The following is a 24,761-nucleotide window of genomic DNA, read 5'->3' on the forward strand; positions in this document are numbered from 1 at the left end:
GTTGATGAAAACCCTACCACATGATAAGGGTCAAAGCATGTGGAATAGTTTAATGGAAAGAACAAGTCTCTGAGTGATTGAATTGAGCATGTTTACACTCTTGACGGGCTTACTTATGTGAGTGTGAAGGTGAGGGTCACCTTCTATGAGACTTGAACTTTGTCTCTAGAGTATTCGTGAAATTGGAATACAACACATGACCCTTGATGTGTAACTTTTATATATTGGTAGATACACTATGACCACCTGAAGTGAAAGTATATGTTACGGTGTCTGCAAGGTCAATTAGGAACCTTAATTCAAAGCTAACACTATTGAGATCCCAAAGAAACTAAGACTAAGTAACACTAACATGGGAGTTCAAACCTAAAAGGTACATTCACTTATGCATTGAATATTCACAAATAGCTTCTTGAGTCCTCTTCTTATAGTTTTGATCCATGTGGGGGATTGCTGGTTTTTTTGCTCAAAACTTCTTAAGTATATCTTCTATCTTTTCATTTTTTTCCTAAGCATATAGGTCTAGGGTTCTCTATAAAAGTTTAGTCTCATATTGAAAGTTGTAAGAACTTTCTTTGTCCTTATATAGGAGGGTGGTGCCTTAGAGGGCATCATGACCCTCAAGGGCATTAGATTTTGGACTTGAACCAAACTTGGATCTTGGATTGCAAACAATTTATATTTGGGTTTGGGTTTGGGTTTTAGATTCAAACTCAGACTCGAACTCGAACTCGAACTTGGCTCGGTTTGGTTTGGTTCAGTTCAATCTGGTCTGGTTTGGTGGCTTTGACCTTTTTGGTACTTGGACAATTTTGATCTCAAGTCTATATATCAAACCATAATACTATGCATTTATCTCATTTGATTATGTTTGGATATTTGCGATTTTGGATTCAGATTCAGACTCGAACTCAGTTTGGTTCACTTCAGTCTGGTCTGGACTGACTAGGCTTTGACCTTTTTGGCACTTGAACGGTTTTGACACAAGTCCATATATGTTCATTGATCAAACCATAATACTATGCATTTATTTCATTTGGATATGTTCGGATATTATCCAAACCGATTTGCATGGCCTTTAAGACCCAAACGTTCTTAGATATACCATCCTTATCCCTGGACATGTTAACCATTGACTTTGACCATTCTAGGGATGGTTAAGGGTCTGATAGGGTCAATTTGGATCCAACCTATACCCTTTTTGTCTAAGTTTTTTTACCCTACCTGCTGAACTGTTTCACCTTTTATGGTGGACCGTTTAATCCACTTTACGATCCTTTAATGGCCAGTATGTGACTCCGTCACTACTTCAAAGAAGCTTGGGTTTGGGTGATGTTTGGATTTGAGCCACGAGTTGGTTGAAAATGTTGGGTTTTTTAGTGGCACTTGATCCGGTCTATAGGATCTAGGGTTGGATTCGAATGTAATGGGGGTCAGGTTTGGATGAGCCAGGGTCGGTTTTGGGTTGGATCCAATGTTTAATAAGGAATTTTGGGCTTGAAACCCCCATTGGGGTACTTTAGCCATAATCCTTGTGTGTTACTGTAATGTATTTGTGTCTGTGTTATTGTTATATATAAGTGCAAATGCTTATGGTCTAAAAAGGTAATTTACCTGACTCTTGACAGTGATTATTGGAGGGGAAGTGCGACCGATCCAAAAGTGATCATTGGGGACTATCTTTTTCAGCCATCTCCATTCATCTTCTTGGTCTCTCTTTATTTGTGATGAGTGTATCTGATCAAAGTCTTTTTATGGAATAGAGACGGTCTTGATTTACCATAACCCAATTAATCTCTTGTACTCATTTTTTTATTTATTTCAACTCTATTTTCTTCTTGCCTTATTATTTTTGGAAAAGTATGGTGGTTATGTACCAGTGTGACAAATATCGCGAGATTTATGAAAATCTCGCGATAATATCGATCACGAGAAATTGCCTGAAAGTATAAAACAGCAATTTCTCATGAGATTTACAAAAATATTGCGAGATTTATGAAAAAACATAAATATCACAATTTAAACGCAATATTTATGTTTTAAACGGCTATTTATCACGAAAAAATCATGTATTTTTATTTTTAAATAATTTTATTAATATTTTCTTATAAAAAATATTTTTTATATATTTAAATTAATTGTTTTATTGCCAAGATTTTGCCAAAAAATGCAAGATTTATGATTTTTTTTCAATTTCTCACGAGTTTTTGAAAAACTAGAAATTGCTGTCATTATGTTATGTACCATGATAACATACGGTAGTACATATTTCTGTTTGTATAGATTTAGCCACTAAATGAAAAATCTAACCATCCAAATATGTTTAATATAGTTTATTTTCTATATTATAAGGTTTTATCATGTCTAATATCCCATAAGATTCTATTTTCACTACAATGAAAATCAATGGCTTACCATTCATGAAAAAATAGTGGTTTGAAAATGGTATAAATCATATTTCAGTCAACTTTAATACATGCAAATAATAAATAAAACATGCTAAACATGATCCAAGTGATAGATTTTGCTTCTGGTGCTTGAATCTATGTAAATCTAAATCAATTGTGTACAGTACCACCACAGAAACGCCTATTATTTTTTACCTTAGTTTTTTTTTTATTTAATTTTGAGCTTTTATTTTTAGTAGAAAATTTAGAACCTCATATTGTTCTTTTCTTGTTTGATTACAAACTAGAGAGAGAGAGCCGAAAAGCGATCAACATTACTTAAAAGTGAAACTCAACAAAACGTCGAGAGAGGGAGAGCCCAAAAGCGATCAAACATTACTTAAAAGTGAAACTCAACAAAGAGTTGAATCCCACAAGCACAAACACAAAACATGAAAACACCATCTACACAAAAAACAGAAGAGAGAGAGAGAGAGAGTCCCACTCACAAACCAACCAAACTTCAGTGGGTCCCGTTGGATCTGAATCAGCCCCACATAAACCTGAGTTTGACCAGAATCATGTAAACCTACGTCTAAGATTTGTCAAATCTGGCTTAACAAAAATCATGTAAACCAGAATCATGTAAAACTTCAGAGGTCTGATCCGTCATAACTCACACTATCAAATCCGGGCAATCCATCTCTGAATCTGCGTTGGATTTTGAACAAATAATGTTCGGTTTAGTCAGATCCTAGTCGAGATGGGATAAACAAAATAAGTTTTGATCTGAACAAGAACTGGGTCTGATCCAACTCTTTTTATTTATACCTGGCCTGTTTTCTACAGACCCAGTATCAAGGGAGTCAAATCATAATCTGATCCAGAATTATACCGCATGTTATCATGTAGATCCAAATCCAAAACCGGATCCATTTATTGAAAGTTGGATCCAGTGTCAGGTCAGCTCCGACCCGACCCATATGTGGCCTGTTTGCAGATTGCAACCTTACTGACGTTTAGGGCTATCAACGGGTCAGGTACTCGACCCATCAAGGTATACTTGAACCCAACCAAATAACAAATTGTCAGGTTCGGGTTCCCGGTTATGTTGGATCACTAAAATGGAATCCTAAACTCGGACACCACATAGTTTTAGAGATTTAATTTTATTAAAAATACATATAAAATACTCGATCAGATCGGGTACCCAGCAAAAAACCCGAGTCATGTTGAGTGCTTAACAAAAATCATGACCCAAATCCGACTCACATATTGCTTGGCTTGGACTCGGGTCGACCCGAATATTATTCGGGTTGACACTTTTCGTGAAAGAATTCGGGCCGGAGTTGAGTCGGGTACCCAATACAAACCGGACCACCCACACCACACCTCAATTCTCCAACAATCGGAACCTTGACCTGGTCTCTCTCTCTCTCTCTCGTTTGCCGCTTCGTGTTTCACCGAGTCGCCAACTCCCCACAACGGAAAAATTATACATAGTGAAACGAAAAAGCGGGGGGAAAGGAGCGAAGAAGCAGAGGCGAGCATCATCGGCCGAAGGGGGTGAGAGCTTCTTCCCTCCCACGGTCGGCCTTACCAATCAGACTTCCATGGATTCCCTCAGCATCCACCATAGAGGAGGAGGAGAAGGAGGAAGGTCTCCGCAGCGGCTGCAGGCGGAGTCCCTAGCGCTCTTCGCCGAGGCTGTTCATTTGGTGCTCTCCCGATGGACCGCCCTGCGCCTCGCCGTGCACAACCAGTGGGGCGGCTGCAATTCCCGCCAGAAGTCCGACCAATTGGTCCGAGATTTGGTCTCCTGGTTCGCCTTCTCAAATGGTGACGATGGTTTCCCTTCTTTCCACATGAACCTCTCTCTCTCTCTCTGTTGAATTGTTTATGCGGTTCTGTGATGTGGGTGTATGCAGTTTCTTTTGTCATTTCCATGTTTTTTTTTCTTGGTAGAATCATTTTACATTGATTTGGATAAGTTGGTCGGGTTGCATTGATGCCCATATTGTCTGAATGGTGATTGAATGTTTTTTGTAATTGGATTTTGATTCATATGGGCGATATAGGTAGTCGAGGATGAATATTTAGCGTTTTTTTTTTTCGCTGGATCCGCGTATTCTTACTAGTGTTCATGTTAGGAGGATTTGAAGCAAATTAGTTGTGCTTGAAATCATGATTCTAGAGAGATAATCTATATGGCCAACATTTTTTGTTTTCTGTTGGTTTTCAGCACCCTTTCATGTAGACGAGTTGGAAATGATGCTTGATGAGAAGATGGTGCTCTTTTTCAATGCAGAAATTGAGGATGGTAGCGTTGAGGAGGTATGAATGTGCTGAACCATGCGAGTGGCCGTAGAATCGTAGATATAGCTTTAAATCATTTTTTTATGTGTACAAATTGTCTCATTGGCTGTTAACTCTCAAGAAACTCATTTAAAGAATAGAGACGTTTTAAATACTTTATCAGCATCAGAAGATGCCATTGAAGATCTGTTTTTGCTATAATTAGAACGATTACATGATCTAAGAACGTGATTTTTGAGAAGAAATATGGTTTAAAAAAAATGAAACGCAAAGTGACAAGTAGTGAAAGGAAAGAGAAAAACAAAAATTAGTTGCAGGCATATGCAACAATAATCTATTAGATCCAATCTTGCTGACATCTAAACCAGCTCATTTATCCTTAGCCAAAAGAAGAATAGCTGACTGATTCCTACGGTGAATAGCTGTGCCTTCATGTCTTGGAAACTACTTTTTGTTCCTTCCCTCCCATGTATACCAGAAGGCAAGAAAGCCTAATTGGCTAATACAAGATGTTGAAAGGATCTAATGTCAAAATTGTTCAAAATTCCGATAGGTCCATACTAAAGCGATGTCTCTTTTACTCTGGACGAAAGATACTGTACTAAAGAGCATAGTGAAAGAGTAAGCAATTCTTTGTTACAAAGCAACAAGTATGTCTTGGAATTTGGGTGACGCAAAATGCTGCTTCCCAACTTGACAATTCCCTGGACTGAAAATAATACAGAGAAAGCATTCTGTATAGAATTGCACCTACTAATTTACCAGTTGCTTCAATTGCCTACCAACAAAAGTCATTCTCTGAAGGTAAGCTTAAATCCTATGTCCCTGGTTGTGTGTGTTAGGAAACTCTCAAGCAAGAAAACGAAGAAACAAGAACAATCAAATCATAAAGAAGAGGGACACACAGATTTACGTGGAAAAACCTCCCCTCAAACTAGATAGAGAGTAAAAAACCACGGCTGCCCAGAGAGAAATCTTATTGCTCTTTTACGATTGTTATAAGAGAGAAAAAAAAGAAAGTATTTATACAAGGCAAGGGCGACAACCCTAAACCTAAACAAATCGGGTCTGATCCATAAGAAACCGGGTCTCAAACATAAGCCCCCCCAAAAAAAACTTCTGTTGGGCGCTGCCCCCCACGACCCGTGCCGGGGGGAGCCCCCTTTCTGCAAGGGCAAAAACTCTGAATTAGGCTCCACAACTCATCAGTATGTGAACAATGTTGAAATGATAAATTAACACAGATAATGCACTCTGGAAGGCCCGTGTATTAATAAACACCTCATCTAAAGACATACGAGTTGTATGGAAACAATGGAAATTAGAAGTTTTTCCATCAAAAGTCTTGTCAATGCTGCTGTGGCTGTTATTGCTTCTATAGTTCTATGATGCTTCTGTTTTGAGGGGTAGCTGGTTCATGTAATTTTTCTAAAGTAGTTCTCAAATTTAAATGTGCTTGTATGATAAATTTTGCTTTCATTTGTTTGATGTTTGGGTTTGTTCTCTATTACAAAATCCTTATTTGGCACATGCCTTTTTTCTTTCTAATTAAGGTTTCACATTGATGACGATATCGTAGATGTGTATGGCTAATTTGCAATCAAAGTATACTATAATCTCATATTTTTTATGCACGTATTGATTGGTTGTGTTGGAGCAGGTGGCAGAGCAATTGATGATCATGCATGAAGATTTTCTTGAAGGAAATTATGACTCAGTATCTCAGCTGAGAAATTGTTGCAGAGAGTCGCATCACATTTCTCAAATCAAAGAGGTAAACTTGTACTGCTTTATGTTCACTTTTTATTTTTATGAAAGTAATAATGTTAACAACTGAATTGAGAAGCACAGACTTGCCATGTTAGCAGTATTGTTAAAGTTCCAACAGAAAATCTCTCTTGAATTATCCAAAAAAAAAAGTTCCAACAGAAAATGCATGTGTAGCTTAGGTGGGATAAGTTATGTTATTGTCGTACAGTCAAAGAGTTCCATCTGTGCAGTGATCTTGCTTAGGGATGGATCATTTATGTGAGAGATTTCTACAGACTGTTCACAATATGTGTTTAGACAAATTGATTGTTGGTAGGATCAAGAAGTTGGACAAGTTGATTGTTGGCAGGATTGAACATATGTTGCAGCAAGATTGGTAAAAACACAATGGCTTAGAAAAATACTTGGATGAGAAAGAATGTTTATTTCATTATAGGAGGTTTTGCTATTGTGCATATGCAATGTAACCTTGGGATGTAAGTTGTTCCTATTTATAACTCAAAGAGTCTAATCCTAATGAGCAATTTTTAGATCAAATTTGGTTAGGAAGGCAAGAAAGTGGTTGTTGCCTCAGGAAAATTGTGTTAATATAAAAAGGGAGCATTAGTGAAAATTTTCATTTTGTTAAAATCCCCAATGCTGTCAATTCTTTAGCAAAGCTTATCTGCAGAATTTGTCCCTTTAAAGGTGGCTAAATGAATTGAGCTCAAGGGCAGTTGGCTCTTTTTTTGTTTTGTTTTTCTTAACCATTTCCATTTGATATCTTGACAGAAGTTTTGGTTTATATAGTTGCTATACTTCTCTGCTCATTTCATCCCCAAAACTTGACTGCATTGTTCCGTGACACTATTTTATAAATTGATGCATATTTTTTAGTATTTTTCTTTGCATTGCCATATTTCCCTAGATTCAATCTCGCCTTCACCATCAATATTAAGATATGAAGAGATTCTTGGAATTTCAGCTTCCTTGATTAGAAGAACTCTGGAGTGACCCATGTTTGGAGAGGTATACGGCAGTGAGGGCTGAGAAATAGTTGAGCATGTTTAGTGGGGCAGAAATTGTGCTGGGTTCAGACTGTAAACAGGAGCACTTTTGGGCATCTATTTGACTTCTAGCTCATTTTTTGGATATATCTCCCATGAGTTTTGCATCATGAACTAAGACGGTATCTGTACTCATAGCCCGAGTTCTGCTTGAAATGCACTAGGCAGCCAAGGAATATAATAAAAAAATAGCTCTGTCAGTTTGATTGCCTCTGTTAAACCTGTGCAGGGGTAGGGGTGTATGTAGCCAAAGTGGATCAAGGAAGGCAATGGATTGTGAATCCACCACACGCTGGTTAAATCTCAAATTGGAGGAAAATCCTGGGATTTGAGAAGTGAGGATCTCTGGCCCAATCCCCCCAGGTTGGTTCACAGAACCGTGAATCAAGGCCATTTTATGTACCTCAGATCCTTAAAAGACGAGGATCTGAGATACCTTATTTGAGAACCTCGGATCTGGGTAGTAGATCTATGCCACATCAGATCTCAATGCACCCCAAGTATTTTTGTGTTAAGGTGATGCGAGTTTTGACATGATCTTGTGCCAGGTGATTGACAAAAAATCAGATGAAAGTTCAGATGATGATTATGAATCAGCACTAGACGTGGCTTTGGATATCATCATGTAAGAAGAATGGAAAGACGCCGTGGATGATCCTGTCATTTCTCTAACATGAAGGAGAGAGTCGGCCCAAGGTCTCTTCATTTCCTGTCTGCATTTCCCTTTCCTAGTGTAAGGTTGCACTATCATAACCGAGGGGTCTCAGGTTTAAATCACACGGGGTTTGTCCCCTAGCTCGCCTACGGAAAAGGAAAAATAAAACGTGTGTATGCATAAGGTTTGGTTGTTTCCTCTATGTATTAATGCTGCTCAAATCAATATGCAGCACATCGAAGTATTTGTGCATTCTCATATAACATGTGTTAACCTGTAACAAAGGAATAGAACTTAGTGTACTGAAAAGGAAATGGCATTCTTCAGCTTTGCTAATTACAGTGGAAAGTGTGTGGCAAAAATCCTTGCTAAGAAGTAGAAAGGCCATTCAGAGATGAGCTTCCTTCTGCGTCATTTTGTTTTATTGTTGTTCATCAATAGTTGATTGTGTTGTCATTTTTTTGGTTCTTTGGACATTAATGCAAATTTTCAGTCATCCACTACCATACCCTATCTTAGGTAACCCCAAAAATCAAGCTAAAAGATAATCGTTACAAGAGAAAAAGGAAAAGGAAAAAATATTTTGCCTACTTCCTCAACAAGTCAGGACTTATGTAGAGAGAGAAGGGATGGCAATATATATATATATATATATATATATATATATATATATATATATAGAGAGAGAGAGAGAGAGATGGCAGTAGACCAGGGCGGGGGACAAGGTCTCCACCTGCACTCCGTCTCAAAATTTTGCCCTCCATCCTCTCACGGGTTTTGATTTTAACCTCCATCCTTGGTTCGTCCTCCATCCTCGGTTCAAATAGCGCGAGGCGGAGCGGGGTCTCGTTTCTTCGGTCCTTTCGCCGTTGCTGCCTTTTGCCTTCTGCCGTTAGAGAAAAGAGAGGAAGGAGATGAGATAAATGGGTGCTCGGGCAGTTTGTTAAATAAAAGAAGATATGAGAGATTCGAGAAAGGGTTTTATGTTAGGGTTATATATATATATATATATATATATATATATATAATTGTAATTTTCTTAATGGTGACCAGGGATGGGGCGGGGCAGAAGCAAGATTAAGTTTATCCCCGCACGGGTTTTAATTTTAACTTTCATCCCCAATCTATTTTCCATTTCATGTCCTTCATCCCCGATCTAAACACGTCGAGACAGGGTGAGGCCCGTTTTCTCCCTGTCCACTGCCATCCTTGAGAGAGAGAGAGAGCTGAAAAAAGATTTCAACATAGCCACAAAAAGGGTCAACATAGTTGAACCCAAAGAGAACAAAAGCATATCAAAACAAACAGAAACAAGCAGGAGCAAAACAAACAAAAAACAAGCTGCTCACACAGGAGCTGCAAAACCAAAAATGTCCAAGGGGAGCGGAGCAACACTAGTAGGAAAAGTAAGATTGGGAAAATGAATACGCAGAATCGTGTAAACGTCCACTAGGATTTTGTGCGCAAGAAGATTAATGTGAACCGGAGATTCTTGAAAAATGGCATCGTTGCGCGCCATCCAAATGAACCACCAAGTGATAAACAACCACGACCTTCGGATTAACCGCCATCGCATACTGCGTCGAAGGTAGACCAGACCCAATATGAGGTCAAGCACAATGGACTCCTCCATAACCAGGACCTTTGGTTGCTTTCAAGTCCTACGAAAGATCTCCACAAAAGTAAGGCAAGACCAGAAGAGGTGGAAAGAAGATTCTTCAGCAGCATGACAAAGCACACAACAACTCGGTAGCTGGAAGCCCCACCTCTTTAAGGTAGAGTGAGTTTGGACCTTATCGTGGAAGATTAACCAAGCCAGGAGCCGAGATCAGGAAGAAAAGCCCTTCGCCCATAGAGCAGATTCGGGCATCCAAGGCGCGCGCGCGAGAGAGAGAGAGAGAGAGAGAGTAGGTGGCTGAATGTAATCACAAAAAAATAGTATGGTTTATTTGAATAGCTGATAAATTGATCAACAACTATTATGTAATTTACCCAAAGACATTCAATCCATAGACTTAATCCTGAGCACCCTTGTCTGTTGATACATTTCAGATATAAAAAGTAAGGAAGCTAATTACTTAGACGTTAAGCATGATAAAGCACTAACTGAAGAAGGATTCAGCTTTAATTAGAAAGAAATATCTGTCCACATGAAATCATAAGTTGCAAAATCCGATTTTCATTGTTTTAAGTACTCAGAGTCTCAGATTATGGATTGTTCTTGGAAAGAGACGTCTGATCATAATTACATATAACAAACAATTGAGGCATTTTCGATAAAGAAAAAGCAACTTCGATAGTCATATGAGCAATTTCTTAAAAAGTTGGGCATTCATATATTTGGGGTGGCAAAACATAAACTTGTGTCATAAGTTGGTGCCTAAATGTGAATTACCCTTTTCTTTCTGACCGAGTTTATTATGGACCAAGACAGACAACTGGACCGAAAATGAGGTCTATGTAATCACCGACTGCACATTGGCAGGCCTACAATCTCGGCTGGATAGTATACCCAGCTTTGTCCACAGTGAATTCGAATTGTAATCGTCTCATGTCAAGTGGCAAGCTACGGTCGTCCATAACATTTGACACACTAGGTGGTGTTTGTTCAGTACCTGTCCATATTACCCTTTTCTTAAATATTATAAAAGCAGGTGCAAAAAATTGAATGCTTTATAAGTTTTTTTAATTGACATTCTTGTCAGGTTGGTTGGTATTGTAATTAAAAATTTGTATGGCCATGTACATAGAGTTTACATATAAAAAAGAAGTGTTACTTGGCACATTATGAGTTTTTCAAAAGCTAATGAACTATTTATAACTGCTCTCTCTCTCTCTCTCTCTCTCTCTCTTTAAAAAAAAAACGTATCTTTTCCCATCTTAGCATAGAATCAGAAAACTAGCATTGTTTGAAAGTTTTGTTCAAAACAAACGTGGTCAATTTGATAAAAAATGACTCTTAAATCATGTTTTTTTTACACAAAAAGTTATGTAAAAGAAAAACTTTCAAAATGCCAATTTTTGAATTACCACAAAATCATGCATGCAAGTAAGATTTCCGCAAATTGAATGCTGAACTTCACTAAATGTTCCATATTGATCACATTTATAGGGTTTGATTTGATTAAAACAACTTGCAACAATGAGATCTTAAAAAGAGTATGTCAATATGGATTTGGCTCCCTTAATTTTTGAATTAGACTGTATTCTACATGGCTATGTCTCAAAGATAATGATGAGAGAAAAGGAAAAAAAAAAATCTCTAATCCCAATGACACATTTGGAAGAGTGAAAACCTCTTATAAAAAAAAAAAAATTGCCAATAAGAGTTTTTTTATATGAGAAGTTTTTCAAAAGAAAGTATTTGGCCTGTTTGTGCATGAGAAAAATAGAGTGGAGGGAGAGAGAGCAGTAGATTGGTGGGTAGTGTTTAGATGGATGGTGGAGAGTGTAAAAATAAATTTTCTCTTGGTAGAAAACATTCCTCCACCTCCACCCTTATCAAAAAGTGTACTTTTCTACATCTTTTTTTTGGCTTCCAAACTTAACCCAAAAAACAAAGATACCGTTGTGGAATAATGAAGTGGACATATCGACTGAGGGTGGACATGGGCCCGGGTGCTCAATCGGCATACCTGGTCCAAGCTTGGGTTGCAATGTAGGCTTGATTAAAGTGAAGTGTGGTCTGACTTGACTAGTGAAGAGGCTGACCCGCCTTAAAGTGAAAAAATGAGCCCGACCCAACTAGGGATTAGCCCAAGCCGGGCTGGGATTGTGGTCAGTTGGGCTTAGATTGGCCCATCCTGACCTAACCTGAGGGAGGATCAGGTGCAATGCGATTAGATACTTTTAGCATGCGGATGCACCTGATGACCTCCCATCTTTGGGATAAAGCCTGTCAGCTGTGGGACCCAATAACAGATGGAGGGTGATTATGTGTAGCAGCACACCAAAAGTGTAATCACATTGTACCTGATCTTCCATCCTCACAGCACTGGTCTGGAAAAGACAGCCTAACAGCTAAGGCTGATGTAAACCGGACCATACTTATACGAACAAGCTTTCCATTCCAATGGTCACTATCGAATCTGATGTTGGCTAATCCAATTCTGATTGGAACCGTGAAAAGCTCATACCAAATCCGATTTTTTACATGCAATTGGATTCGGGTATCCGTGGAATTCTATAGTGAAAAATCAAAACTAGTTTTGGGTTTGATTATAATCACATATGGTTTAGGCTAAACAAATCCAGCTAAATGGACTCAGATATCAGATCCTTTGATATCCATTTCAAAAGGGCGAGAGAATTCTTTTTTTCACTAATCATGGCTAAGAACTTAAAAGAAAGATACGGAAGTTCATATTAATTGATTGGTGGTTTTAGCAAACTTTGGGATGAATGAGAGGTCAGAGTCAAGTCAATTTTAGGGATAGGATCCAAACCAATGTTATCAGTATCGGCCGATACGCATTGTATCAGCAGAGATTAGATACGCTGCAGACCTGAATTGGCTAATTTTTAATACTAAAAATACTATTTTAATATTATTTTAAATTTATTTTAATGGTTTTAACACGTATCACGTTATGATTGACACATTATACTTTTTTATTAATTTTGGACCGATACAGAATGATTCAGTTGAGTATCGGTATGGGGCCGATACAGCTGAATCAGTGTCTCAATGATTCAGGGCCGATACCGATACTGACAACATTGTTTCAAACCAATGTTGTCAGGATCGGTGCGTATCTTATCCCCTGAAAATGGATACAATACTGCTATTTTTTAATAAATATAGAGATAGTTTAATATTAAATTTTAATATAATTTTAACATGTGTCACGTTTTGATTGACACATAATAAAATTTTAATTATTTTTTGGCCGATTCAGAAAGATACACTTGAGTATCGGTATAGTCCGATACACCTTAATCGTAGTCCAAACAATTGAGATCGATACTGACAACATTGGTTCAAACATACAACGAAGTCAAGAGTAGCTTGAGAGATATCAGAGCTTGGACTCATCTGCAGATGGTCAACACGGGTGCACCAAAACAAGGACTAGGCACGGACCCACACCCAAGCAATGTGGATCATGTCCATCTACGTACTATTGTAGTTTGCCTGCAGCCGGGCACCGTTTAAGTGAACAAGCTGCGCCGCGCTAACTACGACTAGGTCAACTTGGTTGGCTCAGGTTTTGGAGCTTGGAACCCTCCTCAGTGAGCCCGCTTGCAAGTTCTCTAAGGCTTGATTGGGCTGGGTCGAGTGCGAGCGCTAACACGAACGTGAGGCTCGAAGTTGGACCAAGGGTAGTTTTTGGTATTTTAGATTAGTTTTCAGGACATTTAGCGTACGAGTTCTTGGATTGCCAACGAAGTAATGATGAGAGTGTAATGAAGCTTGGTGAGCAAGAAATACCGGTGGATGATTGTTTCAAATATTTGGGATCTATTATTCAAAAGTATGGAGAAATTGATGGAGATGTAAATCATAGGATAAAGGTTGGGTGGATGAAATGGAAAAGTGCAACTGGAGTGTTGTGCGATCGTAGAATGTCATTGCGGTTGAAGGAAAAGTTTTATAGGACGACTATTAGGCATGCTTTACTATATGGTACAGAATGTTGGGCTGCCAAGAGGCATCATATTCAAAAAATGAGTGTAGCTGAGATGCGTATGCTGAGATGGATGTGTGAAAATACAATAAAATATAAGATTCGGAACGAGAAGATGCGTAAGAAGGTAGGCGTTGCACTCATTGAAAATAAGATGAGAGATAATCGTTTACGGTGGTTTGGACATATTCGGCGAAGGCCTAATGATGCTCCAGTTAGAAGGATGGAGAAATGAGAAAATATATTAGTTAAAAAAGGTCGGGGTAGGCTTAGAAAGACATGGATAGAGGTGATAGGAAAGGATATGAATGCTTTGAACCTCACCAGGGACATGACATTGGATAGAAATGATTGGAGGAGAAGGATTCATGTGAAAGACCCATTTTATTTTTGGGTTCATATCACCCACCCCAATTATTTTGGGATGAAGGCGTAGTTGTTGTTGTATTCTTGAATTGCCAAGTTATCAAAAGGCACAGGAGTTCTTGGTTTGGACAGACACGAGCTTTTCACCCTTCCAGTCTATCTGCCCTCAATGATTTCACAAATTACTAAATTATCCACAAAAAGGCCAAGACTCAACTCATGCCCTTCGCCCTGACAAAGCAAAGCATTCATTTTCCATGAGGGTAACTACGTCAATTTGTGCCAATCACACAAAGAAGCTTGTCCCAACTAGGGGTACTTCAGTAATTTACTATACCATGTGCTTCCCGCGCTCGCGATCGTACCCGGTCCGGATAAACCGTACCCGCTTACCCGTAGTTCCGCATCACTAACGGCCGTTTCATGAGGTGCCGAATACCGCGACGGAATATTCGCTATCCTCACCCAGTTACCGTCAGGATTAACGGAGGAAGTTAGATCGCCGCCGGCGGTTGCGTGTGGTAGGTGAGTCCGCTGGGCGCTCCCTCTCCTGCCCACTATAAAAGGCTGACGCTGGTGATGCCCGGGGACACACTCACTTACTGCCTTTCTTCTTCTTCCCTCTTGCTCTTGGAATTCCTTCGCTCTCAAGAAAACTGAACGAGTGAGAAAAAGGGGGAGAAATCCCTCCTTTATGTTGCTCTTTCTTCCTGCAAAGAGAAATCGAAACGCAGAGTTCTCTCTCTCTCTCTCTCTCTCTCTCTCTCTCTCTCTCTCTCTCTCTCGTGTGTTATATGGCCACCATTACTCTGCGCAAGGGAGGATCCGTCGGGATTTGCGGGCGTTTCGCTCAGATCTCGACGTTTCGGTAGTTTGAACTCTCTCTCTGTACAGTTTTGTTTCTCTTCATGAAATTGTTCATTTTCTTGCCTTTTGTTTGAAATTGGAGTTGAGATTTAGGCGGATGATTCTCTCGTTGGCATCTGGCCTTCGTTTTTTCTCCTTTTTTGCTGTAGTTTCGTGTTTGGACACTCATTAGAGCACGTCTTTGTCTGAAACTATAGGTTAAGGCATACTCCTTTAGATTGGAAGCATTTCGAGAAGAATCTCCTGCAATTAATCTTCGAAGCTCTTCTTCTTCTCCATTTCTTTGGAAACAGAGTGATCTTTGCTCAGCAACTTGTTAGATTATGTTCTCGCTCGTAACTATTTAGTAGTGAAAAAAAAAAACTTGAGCTTTAGGCGATGATTGATTCCTCTGTTTCCATGTTGGTGCATTTATTTTCGTCTTTCTCATGATTCAGATAGAATTCAAAGAGAACTTTGTTAAATTGGGGGGTTCTTGTTTGATGATACCTTTTAGCTCTCTGATAGAAGGGGGAAAACTCAGCGAGATTTTTTCGGCTTATCTGGTGGCCCACTTATTGATGGATCGTGACAGAAATCGTGTTCTTTTGTGGATCTGAGAACCCGATTTTCTGCAGCCTTTGTTTTTTTGCCAATTCCTTTTCAAAATATCGTTTCTGCTTTTGTAATCGTTCCTGAGAGTTTATAGCATTTTTCTTTTTGTATCGCTAATCTATTAAAACGTCTTTTTTTCTTGATCGATCATTCGATCTTAAGTAGAGCAGAGTAGCTTGAAGCTTAGAATAAACCGGATTTATTCCTAGTTTTTTATGATTATTTATTGACTGGTTAATTAATAAATACCTTTCCTTGTGTTTTTTTACTGACACGTGAGATTCGACCCACTTGTCTCTTCGAAGCCGGCGGTTTGTTGAGATTAAAAAGAAAGAAAGATAAATTAGGCCTTTCAAAGAAATTCCTGGTTTTGTTTTTAGCCCACTTGTCAGAGAAGTCGAAGTGATCTTTAGCTGGTCAGTAACCACACTTCAGAGGAGGAGGGAGCGGCGTTTCTTATGTAATTTTCCTTTCAGACCTGCGTTTAGTTTTTCAATGTGACGATGTTGTAGAAAGGTTCTTTGCCATGTTTCCGAAGGGCGCTGCTCCCTTGTCTCGTTTTTTGTGAGATTCATGTGTGTTTTTCTGCTGAGCTAGTTTGCCTCCATCTGTTCACAACAAGGAACGGCTCGTCTGACCCTCCTTTCTGCTTATTGCAGCCACATCCTGCACTCGGCGTACGGCAAGAACCAGGAAGACCACCCCTCGCCGAACGTGCTGCCGGACGATGTGATCCCCAAACAACAGTCGGAGTACTGGGCCCCGCACCCTGAGACGGGAGTGTTCGGACCCCCTGGGGAGGAAGCCCACGGTGGCCCTTCCATTGGTGGGGGCGAGCGCCTGAGCTCCTCCCCCGTAACGCCACCGGCGGGGGATTCCATCCTAGAGCAGAAGGCCTGGTTCCGAACCCACGGGGACGTTGATGTCGACAAAGAGGCGAAGTGAACGACCCTCTGCTGCTGAAGCTACTTCCTCTCTACCATGCTCTTAATTCCGTATTAGTAGTTTTTGCTACTGCTATTATTAGTACATCTGCTGTATGAAACTGCTGCAGAAGCTCTTCGTTCTTTTCACTTCTTATTCCTTGTTGGAATTTTGGGACCCTGGTGTGTGCAGTGTGGGAGGATTACCAGAGAAACAGAGGAGAGAAGAATGGTGAAGATGTCTCCTGCTCGGTCTCACCTGCCTAGGGGCTAGGGATTTATGGTTCTTTTGAGTAGCCGTTTTTCCAGCCTTGAAAGGAGATTTTAATCTATATTTCACAGTGTTCTTCATTATGACATAATAATAGGACTAAATCCTCAGCCCCTAAGCACTGCAGGTGAGAACGAGCAGTAACCCCATTTTGCTGTTTTTTTCAGTATATCTTCTCTCTAACATTCTTCTCTGTTCTGTTCATCCTCCCACACTGCACACCTCGCTATGATACTACTGTTGGATTTAGGATCAGGGTGTGTGCAGAGTGAGAGCTCGTAAACGACCAGGATCGCTCGTACTACTGACTGAACGTATGGGCAATTTAACCTCCCTTGGTGTAGCCTTTTACATCTTGAATTTAATATATTTAATGCATTTTCAATGCATAAGTTTTGATTTTCTGGTGAGTTAGGAGTGGCTCTTTGAATTTCATTGTAAGCCACTATGACCACACTGGATCTAATTACCAATAATCTAAAACATGATTCTACTCACCTGTATCATGACCCACTAAGTGAAGCAAATTTTCAACATTGGGTGCCTTTAATTGGTGGACTTGGGTGTTAGTGACTCCACTTTGGGTGTACCTTATAAAGAGCCAAGCTCATTAAGTCACTGTGAACACTTCAAATTTTTAAAAAAATCTAAAAATTTCTTTTTTGCCCCTGACCTCACATCTTCTGAATAATCGGGTCAGCTTTTGATAAAAAATTCATTCATTTCTCGGATTCATTGGAATCCAGATTCATTTTTTATTTCTGACCAATTTATGATCCAAATCGGATATCCAGATCCAATTCTGATCCTGAATCTCTTATTTTTCAAAAAATCAAAAAAATCAAATTCTTCATATTTTTTCAGAGGTTTTTCTCAATTCAGGGTCCAATCTCAATTTAAAATTCAAATTCTAATGTTTTACCAAAAATCTCGAACCCAGAGCCATTTTGAAATCCTAGTTCTGAAATTAACCCAGTGTTTTCTCAAAAACCTCATTTTAGAAAATCTTGAAATATTTCAAAAACAAATATTTTACCTTTTAATAATCTCATTTGGGTCCCGCTTGTTAAAAGTTCTCATATTTCTCTTATGCTTTCGGGGTTTTCTTTCAAAAAATTAGAAAAAATAGCTTATTCCCTTTTCTTAACCAAAAACCCTTTTTGAAAAACTCTTTTTTTGAAAAGCTTCTTTTGAAAATTTTGAAAAATATAGGGGACCCCTATTGTAAAAGCCATAATGGTTTCCCATTATAAAACCACGAGGGTCCTCTTCTCCTTGATTGCCTTCACCCCTCCACCCTTCTTGCATCAGATCGCTTTCACCCCTCCACTACGATTTTTTTTCTTCTCCCTCTCTCATCCCTTTTCCTTCCTATTTGCCTTCTCCTCTCTTCCCTCCTTCAGAATCTCTGCATCTCTTCAGGGATTTTATTTTTCTATCTGACTATGAGGATCTAGTGTGGATCAGGCAGGTTACTCAGTGTCTGTGAGCTCTCTTCTCCCAGTCAGACACTTGGGATTTGCCCCAATACTCTTATTCTCGTGTGTGTCTATCCCTTTTCTCTTCAAACTCCTATTGGGCCTATTGGTATTCTTCTCTTTCCTACAATTCTCTTGTCCTTTTCTCTATTTTCCTCATTTGATGTCTCATCTATGTCAGCTCATCACTCTCCTTGGTTGGGGGTCTGAAATAGGAAGTTCTGTGGACTCATTTCCTGACTGACTCGTTTGTGTTGGAGCCATCTGTCTCATAATCTATTAGAGGAATGTTACAAGAAACTCGGGAGTACCGACGAGAGCTAGATTTTGATTGTGCTGAACCTTTTCCTTTTCTTCGAGCATCTTCGAGCTCTTTAGGGACATCAGTGTGGGTTTCTTCATCTGAATTCACATCGTAGGCAAAATTTGGAAACATTTGATGTAACATCTCATGCATGGGTCCCAACAAGTGATGTGGCATCTCATAAGTGGGATTTTCTTATGGTGGTTCCTCCGAAATAGTTAGGGGATTGGTCTTTTTGGTCAGAGATCAGGTATTCATGATATCCCAAACAAGTGATTCAAAGAAGCCCAAACAAGTAAAATAGATTTTGCAACCAGATCAATATCCTAAGTCTCCTAAAAAAGCACTTCACGGATCTGTGAGGTTTCTTTGGGTTCTAGGATAGGGTTTCCTTTCGAATCTAATACCTGATGTACTCAAGCTAACAACTTAAGAGTATTTGCATGGATATTTCGGCTCTGAATGGTACCATCACCAATATACTCAGGCTAACAATGTAAAGGTACAGGTGGGGGATCTAAAGATTCAAATTGTATGAAAGAGAGAGTTGAAAATCCAAAACAAAAAAAGGGTTTTAATCCTAAAAAAAAGAGAATAGGAAAATGCAAGAAGCACACAATTGAAAAAATATGGTGTTCACATAATATCCTAAAATTGTTGAAGGTTATGTTTTTTAATTTCTAAATGTCATGCAACTTCTCCAGTAATGGTTTCTAAAATAATAAAACCTAGCCTAATATTTATGTATGAAACTAATGCAAAAAGGTCTATATTCGTAAAAAATAAAAAATAAAAAGCAACTAACTAAAACCCTAAGATAAAAACAAAATATGGTGATAGTGAGAAAATCTGATAGTTGTGCAGAAGAGCCGGCAGACAGAAGAAAGGTTCGGGATGATAGAGTCTCGGACGACCAAATCGATCGAGATGACACTGCCTGAATGGTAGAACTGAAACGACCAAGGTTTATATGACTGAACCTAGCCAGACAACCAGACAGCAAAATAGAGTCATTTGACCAAACTGGGTCGGATGACTAAAATAGAAAAAGACCCTGGATGGCCAAAGATCGAAGGGTTATAGGGCCTAGATGACCAACTATGCGGAAAACTTGCAAGGTCTAAACAACCAAATCTACAATGAGGTCGTAGGGCCAAGACGGTTAAGTCTGGATCTGCAGGACATGTCTCTAGCAATCTACAGAGACAGAAAAGAAAAAAAAAAAACAGATTTTGGTCGAACGACCAAATCTGTCAGAAACAAAGTCTGGATGGATAGCCAAACCTATCAAAGACAGTAGAGTCAGGGCCTCAGATGACCAACTCTGCGAAAAAAGCAAGATGGATGGCTAAACCTAATTTAGTTGTCCAACAGATCAAAAAACTTTATGGAAAGAAGACAAACCCTCAGACTACAATGGAGACCTCTAAGCTTGGGCGGTTGAGCTTGGAAAAATGCACGAAGAACTTGGCAAAGTCCACAGATGGCTCTGTCTGGAGAAAGAGGCTCAAAGGGTTGGGACGGCTAAGACTAAAAATAAAATTGAGGCTGGAGGCAGAGACAACTCTGAAAAAAATAAAAGGCAGACTCTGCACACGGTAGAGCTGGCAGACGGCTAAATATGGGATCACGAAACCTGGTTTCCATCCAGACATAAAACTAAAATCTAAAATGCAATTCTAATTACAAAATTAAAAAAAACTACGGCGGCCCATCATGATCGCCACAATCTGTTGATAAAAAATTTTGAGACTTACCTTTAATCACTAAAAACTTTTTTTAATAGATATGGGGCATCGTTCAAATCTCCGTTGTCCTTTTCTAAAGGGAAGGTAAAGCCAAGATAGGTTTTTCGAAATCATACCATGAATCACATGACTGGGTTATCCAAATAAAACAAAAAAATATATGTAAGTATCTATTCTAAGCTAATAATGATTGAATAAATAAAAAAATATACATGAACTAAACTTGGAAGTACCATTTTCGGTCTCAATGGTCTATTTTATTGCTTAAGCCCCCTTTTGTCTGTTAACACCTCCACGTGAGATATGGTAGCTTTTTGCAATAGTTCTGACAACACTCCCACGCAAGTAGGATATTTAGAGAGAATGAATGACAAAGCTCGGATTCGTTCTCTATTGTGTTAGTGCTCATACGTCTCCAGTTCAGATCCCTGATCGTAAGGGCGGCGCCCTATTTGTAGGCATTCAAAACATATCTGGATCATGAAATTCTTTGGGTTCATATCTGGTCCAAATGGATCCATACTCATTTTGGCTAAAAGATGAGGTTAACTGGACGGAGTCCTTCTCAGGAGAAAGTTTATCTAAGAAGAATATTCTCTCAAAATCATGCAAAAGTGGTTGAAGATGAGGCAAATATGCCTCATTTCCTTGAATTGATTGGATGACTAAACAAGTTTGTTCATCCAGAGCTGGACGGCTAAACAGGTTTGGTCGTCCTATAGAGTTAGGATAAACCAAATGTCGAATAGATTAGACTGGACGACTGAACTGGAGTAGTCGTGTAGGGTCGGACTGTTGAACTGAGATAGTTGTCTGGAAGGCACAAGAAACATATTAGTTCGGCTGGACAGCTGAACTAGAGTAGCCATCCAGGGTTGAATGGTTGAACTGAGAAAGTTGTTTGGATGACGTCCAATGGATTTTTTGGTTTTCTCATGTTGTCCTCTTTGTGAACTTCAACCTACAGCTTAATTCTTTTAAAGATGTTAGTATTTTGTGCATCTTGAAAAAAAAAATGGGTGTCTACGGGTCCAACAGAGGGGGTAGTAATCTGCCTCTCTTGCTTCTTCCTCCGGCGTAAAGGTCCAGCTGATCGTCGGGCCCAACCGACCGATTGAGGAAGGCTTTGACCCCTCTCTGCAAACTCTTACGCCAACAGTAGGAGGGCTGCTGGGCTTAGACGACCGACGAGACTCGTCTAGCGAGATGGTCTTTCCACAAGGGCTCAGTCCACCCCGAGTCGCTGCTCAGTTGGATCAGATCCTGCTGCAACTAGAGGATCAGGGTTCTGTCGCATCAGAGGGTCACTAGACGACCAGTGAGACAGGTCGTTCGACAGAGGCATTCCAAAAAGGGGTTTTCCCTACGAATGTTTCCCCAAAGGTATGATGGTTCTGATGATTTTTTTTTTTTTTATCGTGCCCTTAGATCCAACTGTGTTTCCCAGTGTGGTCGGAATACAATTTTCTGGCAACAAAAAGATTGAATAACCAGGGTACTAATCTTTTTTTTTTTCTGACGAGAGGTGCCCTATTTTTGGCTGTACTCAATTTATTTACACTGCTGGTCTCGCCAACCATCTCTCTTCGATAGTTGCGCTGGGTACATCCTTTTCATGGAAGAACGATATCAACCTATAGTTGCCTCCTTCTGCTGCTTAGCATGGCTATTCGGTGGAGGTGCATCACCGCCTGATACGGTGGACATGGCTCTCTACGCTGCTATCACCATCTCCGACGTTGAACAACATCTGCAAAAAAACCCCGCAAACCTTGCGGAGTGAGTTCAATGCAACCTTCTTGATTTGAGCCTTAGTCCACGGAATCCACACTTTTGATGACTTCGGTTCGAGTGAAGGTCGAGTCCATTGCAACGCCTGCACACCCTCAATGATATCATGAAGAATCTTGCACCGAGTTGTGCACAAAGAGGGTGGAGCATCGGATACCTGAAAATAGAACAGAGAGGGAGGAGAGATGGGAGAGCAGGAAAACTACATGCTTCAAGGGGGTTCATTCTGCCGAATATCACCCTACTGTATGCAGGGCAAGGGTGTTATGTATGCCTCCCTTGGGTAGTTGTTTCCCCCGTATTAATATATATTTGATACATTAGTAACCACCTCCCTAACCAGTCCATGGTTATTCTACCACTATAACCGCCCATAACTGCATTCAATGAGTCCATCAATTGTGGCACATCGGATTCCATGTGTGTGAGACCCTATGGCCACACTAGATCTAAATCCAGGATCCAACAACCCGACCATTGACACCCCTAAATACAACCATCTTCATTCCACACATTACACGAACCACCATTGCTCATGCCCACTGGTAGATAGAGATGCAAACAGATCAGAAACGGGTGTCACCATAGTTGATCTAAACTCCAATCCAAAATATATCTAATGGATCCAAATCTGAGTTTGGCCCAAATGACATCTAGCAAGTATGCCTTGAATCCAGGTCCAACGTATAGGTGAAAAAAGACTAAGAAAAATCAAATGGATTGGATTGATCCGGATGTAAGTATGGATTTGACATAACGTACCGATCCAATTCTGCTAACAGTCTGGTCAATGATTATGATCTTGATCCTAGTACACATTTGAATCTTATTTAAGTGTTTGTATAAAAAAATAACGTAAATCAAACCTAAAATAGGCATATCCTGTCAAGGCCACTCCATTTGCACCCCTTCTTGGAGGTCAGGATATATGCAAGGTTTGATAAGGATTTGGTTCACATTGATAAATCCAGATATTGTATAATTGATTCTTAGACAAATCAGGTTAGGTCCTTGTTGGATTTAGCATCTTATCAATTTAATCATAGCCATATCCATCCTGTTTGTAGCTTAGTCGCAGGCCAGGTTTGTGTTGATGATATGACAACTCAATTCCGTGTATAGGCATCAAAATGCAGACCCAAGTACTTTTGTTTTTGAAAGGCAAGCTGGGGTTAGGTAGACCCAAGTACTTTTGTTTTTTTGAAAGGCAAGCTGGGGTTAGGTAGACCCAAGTATTTTTTGGTCGACCCAGATCTGACCCAAGTAATAAGCAGGACACGTTTAAATTTTCATGGGTAGGAATTCACCTCGATAGGTTGGATATTCAACCCATTGATAAAGAGACAGAGATAGAGTAAAAATAAAATAAATGAATAGAATTGGTATGGTTCAAATGTTGTTAACCGGCAACCGTGGTTAGAAGCGAGACATTTATAGAGGGTATGCATTTTTGTACAAGAAAAGATAAAAACAGGTGGGGGTCAGTGAAAAGATCAGGTGCAATATGATTGCACAACAAATATTTGTGCATTAAGCACCTGATCACCCTCCATTTTGGGGACAGGCCTGTCAGGTGTGGAGCCCAAGACCTGATAGAGGGCGATCGGGTGCTTAATGCACAACTTTTGAGCAAATCATATTGCACCCGATCCAGACTTGAAAAAACTGAGTATAGTTTTTGTAAATAACTTTCATAAAAAGGTTCCTGAGTTTTTTTTTTTTTTTTGAAGTAGTTCTTAGTAATCTTACCAGAATCGAATCGAATCGAATCGAACTAGTGTGAATCAGTCAATTTTATTTTATTTCTGAGAAATTTTTTATTAATAATATATAGATAATACAGTCTTAGGTTGACGATGGAAGATGTCCACTAAGAGGGTACACCTTAAAAACTTGGGGGCAGTGAAAACTTTGCTGAAAGTGTGCCTGTTTCTCGTTTTAAAGTGTTCTAATTGAATACCAACGGGCTCCGCGTGGTTGGTAGGAGCTGTCAGTGCACGTTTCCTTGTGGTGGGGCGTTTCAGGTTCAAACCCCAGTGGTACGTTAAATAAAAACTAGCGGGGGTCTGCTAACCCCATTTAAAACAAACAAAAAAACTGTTCGAATTGAATCAGCCCTAAATCAATTACCAACATAAAAAAATCAGCCTAATTCAATCCAGAATCAGCTAAATCGGTCCAAGTCCGGATTGAATTGGTCTTTTTTTAATGTTTATTTTCTCAATTGTTAATGATTTTTTGAAAAATTAAAAAAATAAATCAACTGATTCAATTTGAGTCAGAATCGATCAATTCACGGAATCTTTTTGAAAATCAATTCTGTTCAGAAACCAATTTATAACAACAATTGTTGTTAGACTTCTATCTTGTAGATTATCCATGGATGATCTAAGAGCGAATGTGGCCCAATTTATTTATTTATTTATTTATTTTGAAAGGCAAGCTGGGGTTAGGAAGACCGAATGTCGCCCACTTATTTTACACACCAGATGGCCCACTTCAGGGCTTGTTTGATGGCACCGAATTTTTCTCCCCCCTAGAAAAATGTTCAGTTTTTTGTGAGGTCCACGTGCACCATCAAACAAAGTTCCCCCATAAATCCGCAGTTTTGAAAAGTG

General features: G+C 39.5%; 1 protein-coding gene and 1 long non-coding RNA gene across 2 annotated transcripts; both read left to right on the plus strand.

Annotated features, from left to right (window-relative positions):
• Positions 1-4,000: 4,000 nt before the first annotated feature.
• On the plus strand, positions 4,001-8,515 carry LOC149819073 (uncharacterized). Its single transcript, XM_089986340.1, has 4 exons — positions 4,001-4,226; positions 4,630-4,721; positions 6,364-6,477; positions 8,068-8,515. Exons 1-4 carry the CDS (start codon positions 4,001-4,003, stop codon positions 8,146-8,148), a joined length of 513 nt encoding a protein of 170 aa, XP_089842466.1. The 3' UTR covers positions 8,149-8,515.
• Positions 8,516-14,792: 6,277 nt separating this feature from the next.
• On the plus strand, positions 14,793-16,692 carry LOC149819074 (uncharacterized). Its single transcript, XR_016427428.1, has 2 exons — positions 14,793-15,035; positions 16,288-16,692. It is a non-coding gene; the product is annotated as an uncharacterized LOC149819074 (long non-coding RNA).
• Positions 16,693-24,761: the final 8,069 nt, after the last annotated feature.

Source organism: Nuphar pumila, chromosome 13, assembly GCF_984573655.1.
Source record: "Nuphar pumila chromosome 13, dmNupPumi1.hap1.1, whole genome shotgun sequence".
NCBI classification, from domain to species: Eukaryota; Viridiplantae; Streptophyta; class Magnoliopsida; order Nymphaeales; family Nymphaeaceae; genus Nuphar; species Nuphar pumila.